A 10,000-nucleotide genomic window follows, 5' to 3' on the forward strand; every position below is an offset into this window, starting at 1 on the left:
AATGAGGTGCATCTTTGAGGTCAAAATTTTCATTTTTGAACTTGGTATACTAATCACGAGTGGTTCTTTCAGCTGTGGCACCCTCTCCATACACATCACAAGTGTTGCAAGCAGCTTTTGCGGCCTTAGAATCTTGATTAAAAGCAATAAGAAGGTGTCGAAAATGCTCGTTTTTCTTAACTTGACATTCCATTTTAATGATCTGAAAATAAACAAAAATTAACTAAAATTAACTAGAAAAAAAACAAAAACAAGATAGATTCCAAAATGATTCAAAAATAGAATTCTCGAAAAAAATAGATTCCAAAATTTAAAAACATAATAAATTCCAAAATTTAAAAAAATGGCAGGAACTTAGTTGCCAACCCAATAGATAAATTTGTCATTCTTCTACCTGAAGATAAAATGAAATACCAGTTATGTACTGGAGTTAATATGTGGTAAGAAGCTTGCTTCCTAACCACATGGTTCTGGGTTCAGACCTTGGGAAAGTGTGATTCTACTTTAGCTTCAGGTCAATCAAAGCCTTGTGAGTGGATTTGGTAGATGGAAACTGAAAGAAGCCCATCGTATATATATAAACATATTGTATATGTCTGTGTGTGTGTCCCCCTTACTACTTGACAACCAGTGTTGGTGTGTTTACATCCCTGTAACTTAGCAGTTTGGCAAAAGATACCAATAGATACCAATATCAGGCTTAAAGGAAAAAGTACTGGAGTCATGTCATTCAGCTAAAAATTCCTGGACACAGTGCTCCAGCATGGCCACAGTATAATGACTGAAACAAGTAAAAGATAAAAGATAATATTCAACCCTTCAAAATGTGAGAATTGTAACATTTAATGTTAGAATTCAAGATATTGCAACCGATTAAGTATCTCAAAGTTAACACCATTTTCACGGCATATCAAGAGACAGTTCTTCTCCCTAGAACTGAAAACTAGGCTATGAAGTAAGGCACTTCAAGATTATTTTGATGGTACATACATCATGCTACTTATGAGGGTTCAAAACATTCCATAGCATGAGCCCAAGGCCAAAGAGGTTATTTATGAATACATTCCACCCATCTCTACAATTGTGCCCCTCACAAGGTGGGTTGTATAGGTTACAGTTACTATACTGAACACCAAGCAATATCTTAGGTTATATTTTGGAGAATTCTTCACTCTAATAGAGAATGAAAGTCACCAAGTATCTTGATATCATTGGTAGAAAACACATTGATGATCTAGCAAAGTTAAGAGTGGTGCAGAGATTTTTGATGCTGTGTGGTGAAAGGCTTCATGTTTCTGGTAATACATACGTGCATACATACATACATACATAATACACACATACATACTGGGATTTGCAGAAAAGAATGAAATTAACTTCACCCTCACATTTCTTGTTGATGACTTAAAAGTAATATTCTGATAACATGAACAACATTAAGAGACAATGAGAACTTGTAAAATATAAGAAGGGAGTTTGAACAAGATAAATACTTTTATACACAAGGCACAAGGCCTGAAATTTTTGGGGAAGGGGCCAGTACACAACTGGTACTTAATTTATCGATCCCAAAAAGATGAAAGGCAAAGTCAATCTCGATGGAATTCGAACTCAGAACGTAAAGACATATGAAACACCACTAAGCATTTTGCCCAGCATGCTAATGTTTTTGCCAGTTCACCACCTTGGACAAGATAAATACTAATACATGAGAGTCAACTTAAGGAAAATTTTTGATCAGACAGAGAACATATACATCAATAGCTTGTCTATCTCCCCTATCTCTACTGATGAAAACTATATGTATTTTGGAATCAATGAGAATGCTGCATACATTGACGCTGTGGCTAAGGCCAGTATTACAGGAGTACTTTTGTAGACTCTGAAAAATATGGAGCGCAGAGGTGTCTGCATGTAGCAAGGCCATATTTCATAATGCTTTTGCAGTGCCAGTGCTAGTTCCAACATTTGAGATATTAGACTGGACACTTGATGGGATATGCAGTCTAGACATCAAAACCAGAAAGGTATTGACCACCACTGGAAACTTACACATTGACAGTGGCACCAGTCCAAACAGCCTTTGACTACTACATTGTATCACTCAGACAACACCTGCTGAAGAGTGACGAAAGAAATTAGTACATTCCATGTATACTCAAAGTGAGAGCAGCATCTTCAGAATTGAGGAAGAACTACTGTGCAGATAGTTTGAGAATATAATTGTCACAAGCAACTGAAAAGAGGCTAGACTGGCCTACCTAAACAGGAGCTTAGCAGAGAAGTAGGCATTGTACTAGTGAAAGCAATGCATGGGTACATATACCATAAGCTAGAAGGCAACAACTACATTGACAAGAATAGCCTCTTCTGGATCTGTGATAAATACATTACACCCCACATAGAAGGATATGCTTTCACTATCCGGGAACAGGTGACAGCTACTAAATACCTGATAAACAAGAAACATTGAACCACCCAACTTCCATGTTGTGATAGAAAATGTTGGCTCTGCTGCTATTGTGGAAGATATCACCCTCATCATCAGCTGCCCTGAAATGTCTATGAGATACTACCTGTTCTTGAGGCATGATATAGTTGCAAAGACTATTTACAATGCTATCTGCAGGAAGAACTGCCCTGATGTATACATCAAAGGCATGTCAGAACCAGCATGTATCCACACCTTTAAAAACAAGGAACGTTCCAATAAAAGTCGCAATTTGGTTTTAATATAACAGACCTGATATTGTTTTGTGAGAAAGGAAACAAAAGTCATGCACTGCTGTTGAGGTCAGCTACCCAGTGGATGTGGATGCACCATCAAAAGTTCAGGAAATAGAGAACATTTATGGCAAATTAAAGTGGAACTTATAATTCTTGTACTCTGACGATAAATTCTTATTTGTATCTATCATCATAGGTGCATGAGACTATGTACCTACAAATTTACACAAAAACTTGGAAATATTATAAGTTTTCTAAAGAATGAGGAAAAGGAACTGACATAGGCTCTCCAGATCTAATCTATCAATGGCACAGTGAAGATTTGTAAGGTATTCCAATGAATCTCAACCAAAACATCAACTCAAGGAATTTTTTTAACTCAAAAAGTTTCATCACTTTGTTTGCACTTGGCTTGAACATTCTCAACTCAAAAAGTGTTGTTATTTGTTAGCATCTGGTTTGAACTCTCTTAGATAAAACTCAAAGAAAAAAACATACATACATGCAGACACTACATGAAATTGAGGATCTACCAAAGTTATGGAAGGCTCAGAAATTCCTGGTACAATATGGTGAAACACATTTCGGTTGTGGTCATCTGAAGAAGAAGAAGAAGAAGAAGAAGAAGAAGAAGAAGAAGAAGAAGAAGAAGAAGAAGAAGAAGAAGAAGAAGAAGAAGAAGAAGAAGAAGAAGAAGAAGAAGAAGAAGAAGAAGAAGAAGAAGAAGAAGAAGAAGAAGAAGAAGAAGAAGAAGAAGAAGAAGAAACAACATGTGAATTAAATTGTTTGTTTGTAATTTTGCATTCTTTATTACCATTTTCTATTGATTTTTGCATGCATGGATCCTGTTTTAATATTCCCTGCCACTTTTGAATTTGTTGCAATTTTTCTTATATCAGTTCTTGAAATGTACAGTTGTCTGATCTGAAACTGTATGTTGAAAGTAAATCAATTTTCATCACACAATCTATAACCTGGTCACTGACACAGCTGTAGAAGAACTGTGCCTGTGACCAGGTTGCAGACAGTGTGTTGAAAATTTTGACTCCAAATAATAAATGATTAATTCAATTTAACACATTGTGTTTTTGAATGGCTAGTATGAGTCTGGCTACTGAAGAATTTTCTTTTTCTATCTGCTTTCAGACTAGTTCAAAAACCATGGGCAGTGATAGTGTTGGTTCTAGTGTATCTAGTAACATTCAACAAGTTATGAACAGTTCCAATATTGGACAATACCAGTTCAATCTTGTCTACATAAAAATGATAACACGTTCTCATATTGTCCTCACCAGAGAGGACATGATTGAGCTCAAACAGGTATGAGTGCTTCATCGTCATCCTCATCATCATTGTCCTCATCATCAACATCATCATCATCACCATCATCATCATCATCATTTAATATGTTTTCCATACTGGCATAGGTTGATGTCTTGCAAACAACTCACACATGCAAGTGCTACCAGTTGAGAACTCCGCATACCAGAAACCAGCAAGTGTATGGGGTCACCAAGAGAGAATGTGCGCCGTTTCAGGGCCTACCTCTTGTCAGCATCAATGCAACCGGCCCCCCTCACTGATATGAGGCCCCGCTTGCTAGATCAACTGATTATTAAATAAAGCTCAATATTTCTCTAGCCATCGCTCATCGTCTCTTTTTAATCAAATCCAGTGTCTAGCCTTCTCCATTGTAGTTTGGATATCGGTCATGGTGGTATTTACCTTACGGTAACAGCAGTCGTCTCACACAGTGTCCTATAAATCCTCTACATCCAACTTCTGGCATAGGTTAAACTGTTAGCATGGGTTGTAATATATATTTCCATAGTAAAAAAATCTTTATACATGTATAGATATCTCTCCCCACCCCTCTCTCTCTCTCTTTCTCACTCTCTCCCCGCCCCCTCTCTCTCTTTTTTTTTTATCACTTGTATAAACACAAAAGAATCAAGAACAATACATTTTAAATCAGCTTATGCACATTTCGGATACCTTAGTATTGCATAATTCTGTGATGTAGTCATCATGCATATTAATAGATCAATATTTGATTGCCTGAGATTCTACAAAACTTTAGAGTTACAAATTGAACAATGAAATGTAAATTTATAGACTATGTGGATTACAATGGCCTTTTACATGGTAAACAGTGCAGTATTCTGTGTTTTAACAGTACATACACTTTAAGTGAGAAATAAATATTACCTTTATATATATATATATATATATATATATATATGTTTATATATAACGATGGCCACTAAAGTGGACATTTAATGTGCTAGAAGTAGATCACATGTGTCTACTAAGACCTAATGGTTCTCAAACGAATTATTAGCAGAACCATATACACGTTTGCCTCTCGGGGTGAACAACTTGTATAAGATTCTGAGAATTATGATTCACTTACAGTTCACGCTGATGAGAAGCAGACATTTGGTAAGAGTGTTAATTTTGAAACCGGTCCGTGAATAACAATGTTTTATTTATGTAATTTTCACTGTCTTGCCCACATACGTTTTGGTATTTCGCTGAATTTCGTTTGAGAACCATTAGGTCTTAGTAGACACAACATGTGATCTACTTCTAGCACATTAAATGTCCACTTTAGTAGCGATTGTTATATATAAACATATACTTTAATCCCCTAAGATCTCAGATATTTTTTCTGAATTTCTCTGATTCTTTAAATGTGCTAGCTTCCTGGTAATAAATCAATATTAATTAATATATGATTTTTTACCCTACGTTTTAATTATATATGTATATATATATATATGTTTGTGTGTATGCGTGTGTGTGTGTGTGTGCATATGTATATATAATGTATGCCTATACACATACATATATATTACATATATTTATGTATGGTATGTAATTATAATGAGTGTTATGTGTGTGTGGTATGTGTATATGTGCATGTGTGAGAGAGAAGAAACGTGTTAGTGTCTTTTTTTCTTGACATTTGTATTGTGTTTATAAAATAAACTAAGTCACTGATCATACAAGGTTCTACAAAAACATGTCTGGCCTTTAAGCTGCTTCTTGTACGAAAGATTTCAGGAAAAACACTACCTTGCCAGGAATTAGGAGAGGGGTGGCATATATTTATGTACTAACTGCATAGTATGCATATTTTTGTATTAATAATAATAATAGCTTGTTATAAAGTAAACAATAAATATTTATGTATATGTATTCGTCTAATTTCCAGATGCATGGCTGGTCACATGAAAACATCAATAACTTCCTTGGGGCAAGTGTTGATCCTCCAAACATGTGTGTCTTGTTTAAGTTTTGTACCAAAGGAAGCTTAAAGGTAATATAGTAACTTATCACACTCATAACTCAAAATCAGAGGTAAAAATCATACTTCGTTACAGTACCATCACTTGGCAGCTGGTTCATCATCACCATCATCATTATCATCAACGGTTAATGTCCATGTTCCATGCTGGCATGGGTCGGACGGCTTGACAGGAACTGGTAAGGCCAGGAGTTGCACCAGGTTCCACAGTCTGGATAAATTTCTTGCAAAAAAAAAAATAACCCTTTATGTTGTAAATATTCAGATCATTTGTTGAAGGATAAATTCTTCCAATTAAACTCAAAGGTCATGAAAACAAAAGGATCCTGGAGAGAAAAACTATGTGTGTGTGTGTGGTGTGTGTGTGTGTTTGTGTGTGTGTGTGTGTGTGTGTGTGTGTGTGTGTGTGTGTGCATGTGTGTGTGTATGTAGAATAATGTTAGTCGTTTAAGAATGTCTTTCCTCATCACATATGTATTTCTAATTATATAAATATTATGTAAATATTCTAGTTATATAAATATTATATAATATTATATAAAAGTCAATATCTGTGTGTTTGTGTGTTCGTGTGTTATTTATAGACTCAAAAATTACTGGACTGATCCAAATGAAATTTGAAACATGGAATCCAAGCCTAGGGAGAAGGGTAATGCTGTATATTTTATACAATTCTGAGGGGGCATAAGAGTGGGGGGTGCCGAATACCCATGAAAATTCATATGCTTTGGATTTTGATGAAATTTGAACCATAGATATTAGAAATAAATTTTAAAATATACCCAAAATTACCATTTCTTTGGATGATTCTAAGACCCCCCTAATAGGGGTTTAACTTCCAAATTTTAGTCATTTTTCATGGACCAAAATTACTGAATGGATCATTATGATATTTGGAGCTTAGATTCAATGCATAAGAGCAAGTATGATGCAGTATGTTTGGTTTGAATTTGAGGAGGCTTAAAGGGGGTAGAACCCTAATGGGGGCATTAACTCCCAAATTTTAGTCATTTTTTTATGATCTAAAACAAGGTCAAAAGTACTGAATGGATCTTTATGAAATTTGGAAATTATATTCTATGCATAAGGGTGGATGTATTGCAGTGTATATTTGATAGTGAGGGCCATAAATGAGGCCATAACCCCCATGAACATTCATATATTTTTGCTGTTGAGGAAATTTTAACCATAGATATTAGACACAAATGAAGTAATATTCCTAAAATTTCAACTTCTTAAGAGGTTAGTAAGACTCCTTAATGGGGGGCTTAACCCCAACAATTTAGACATTTTTCCTAAGCCAAGACAAATACAATTGTAGTCTTGGAAGCTGTAGAATCACCCGAGGATTCAAGATGTATGTTATTTGTAATTAAATGGTACAACAGTGTAAGAGTTTGCTTTGAGATATACTTAGATTGTGATTTCTGCAATGTGGTGCATAAATTGTCATGTAAAGGAGAGGCATCTTTGCCTCCACTGATTCAGTTGCAAAGTATTATTTTGAGTACGGTTATTTGGTTGTAGACCTCCTTTGAGCCTTTTTATTATCACTGGGTCAGAGATAGTTCCCAGGTGGTAACATTGATTTTAAGGCCTTTCCAGATAAGTGATTGGTCATTCAAAGAGATTTATTCTGTTCAGTTACCTATCGGCATAGTGATCATTGGCAAACTCCAGAGGTGACACTTTCATTTCCCCTTAGCCCTCATGTCAAACAGCTGTTAATGTTTATTTGAATTGGGTCATACCCTTCCAATTGCTATAGATCCGTACTGCATCTTATGTTTGTGTCGGTCACCTGTATGGTGAGGAATCCTACATTGGGGAGTAGTAACGACTAGGGTAGGGTAGCTGACTGCATATTGTGATCATTTGTCATTTGGTTTCCTGTAGCTTTGCTCTCTTTTACAAACCCAGTGAACATTCATATATTTCTGATTCCAAAGAAATTTGAACAATAGATATAAGACACAAGTTTAAAAAGATTCCCGACAATTCAACTTCTCTGGTTGATTTTAAGAACCCCCTAATAAGGGCCTTAACTCCTACATTTTAGTGCTCCATGTACTCCATGTGCTCCATTTTTTTAAGAGCAAAAACCTTTGAATGGGTTTTATAAGATTTGGATTTTGGAATCTGGCCATAAAGATGAGTAGTGTGGGATAAATATGTCATGATTAGAATTTATGTTAGGGTGTGTAAAGAGGTAAAGAACCCCCGTTAAAATTCTTAATCTCCAATTTTGATGAAATTCAAATCATAGATATTCCATTTCATTGGAGAAAATATAAAAGAAAAGTATAATTCTTCAATTCCATGTAACACAGGCAACAGTGGGTATCTCTGCTAATACACACACACACACACACATATATGTATGTATGTACAGAGGCGGACTGGCGAGGTTGCCAGCATGCCCAATGGGAAGTGGGCCCCTGCGTCATTAGAATCCATCCATATATGGAGGCCCGTATCTAAGGGGCCCATCCCCTCAAGTTTGAGAATCTGTAATTCATTCCTGAAAGAATGCATTAATTATTTCAGACTGACAGCATTTGTAGACAGTTGAGAAGAATATTTTTAACAAAAAAAAAAATTAAATGATAGCATTGTAGTTGCAGGTGGGCCCCCTTAGTCTCCTGGCAACCAATATTTTTAGACCCAGTCCATCACTGTATATATATATATATATATATATATATATATATATATATATTAATAATCAAGGAGAACAGAAATTTGTATATCCAGTTTTATTCTACAGTTAATCACATCTTTCTATTTCTATACCTACATATGTTTCTGCTGCAACTCAGTGCACACTGAGTACAGACTGTTGTGAACACTACATCTATTAGGATGTAAATGAATATGTCGCTTTTTGCCCTGACGACATTTTTTATCTTCTAAATTTATAATGCAATTTTTAATTGTAAAATGAAGGTAGAAATTGAAATGCATGTGGGTGTTATGAAATTAACCATTATGTAAATAAATTGACTTTGCTGTGTTCAAACTCTCAATTTTCTTTGTATTAAATATATATATGTATGAGGAGGAGACCTCCTTCGGTCATGACTGACCATGGGATTGCACCTAGAAAGTTACCCTCCCAGGCACAAGTCCGGGCAAGGTTGTTTATGGAAGACCAGCAGTCGCCCATGCATACCGGCTTCCCCTCTCCACACCACCAGTGTTATCCAAGGGAAAGGTAAAGGTCAATATAGCTTGGCACCAGTGACATCGCAACTCATTTCTACAGCTGAGTGAACTGGAGCAATGTGAAATAAAGTGTCTTGCTCAAGAACACAACACAACCCGCTCTGGGAATCAAACTCACAACCTCACAATTGTAAGCTTGACATTCTAACCATTGAGCCATGCGCCTTCACCATTGAGCCATGTACCTAACCATTGAGCCATGTGCCTAACCATTGAGCCATGTGCCTATATATATATCAGTGGTGTATGGTGGTTGTTGTATTGGGTGTGCTGCTACACACAATGCCACCAAATTTGAAGTAGTGATATAACAAAGATTTGCATTTAAATTAATGCAATTAGGATTTGCGATTAAATTAATGAGTAAGGTTAATATTTATAATGAATTTGCCATTTTCGATGGATGTGCAGTGCACACCTAGCACACCTGGTATATACACACCTCAAAATCGTAATTGAACCACACTCGATGACTGGCACCTGCACCAGTGGAGGACTAACAGCACTGTCCAAGCATGTTCATTGCCAGAGCAGCTGTCTGGCTTTTGTGCTAGTGGCCCATAAATAGCACCATTTGAGCGTAATCATTACCAGTGTCACCTTCTAGCACTTGTGCTGGTGGCACGTTAGAAAATCATTCGAGTGAGGTCATTGCCAGTGCTGCTGGACTGGCTCCCGTGCAGGTGGCACGTAAAAAACACCTTTTTGAGCATGGCCATTGGCAGTACCGTGTGACTA

At 36.2% G+C, this 10,000-nt stretch overlaps 1 protein-coding gene across 1 annotated transcript in view; it reads left to right on the forward strand.

Moving 5' to 3' along the window:
• LOC106870311 (atrial natriuretic peptide receptor 1) overlaps positions 1 to 10,000 on the forward strand; it is a 142,244-nt gene that overhangs the window by 53,022 nt on the left and 79,222 nt on the right. Inside the window, exons 12-13 of the mRNA XM_089364958.1 lie at positions 3,874 to 4,047; positions 5,945 to 6,049. Of these exons, the coding sequence (XP_089221084.1) occupies positions 3,874 to 4,047; positions 5,945 to 6,049 (279 nt within the window). The remainder of the gene's footprint in view (positions 1 to 3,873; positions 4,048 to 5,944; positions 6,050 to 10,000) is intronic.

The sequence above is a fragment of the Octopus bimaculoides genome, chromosome Z (genome assembly GCF_046866305.1).
Source record: "Octopus bimaculoides isolate indiv1 chromosome Z, ASM4686630v1, whole genome shotgun sequence".
Classification (NCBI taxonomy): Eukaryota; Metazoa; Mollusca; class Cephalopoda; order Octopoda; family Octopodidae; genus Octopus; species Octopus bimaculoides.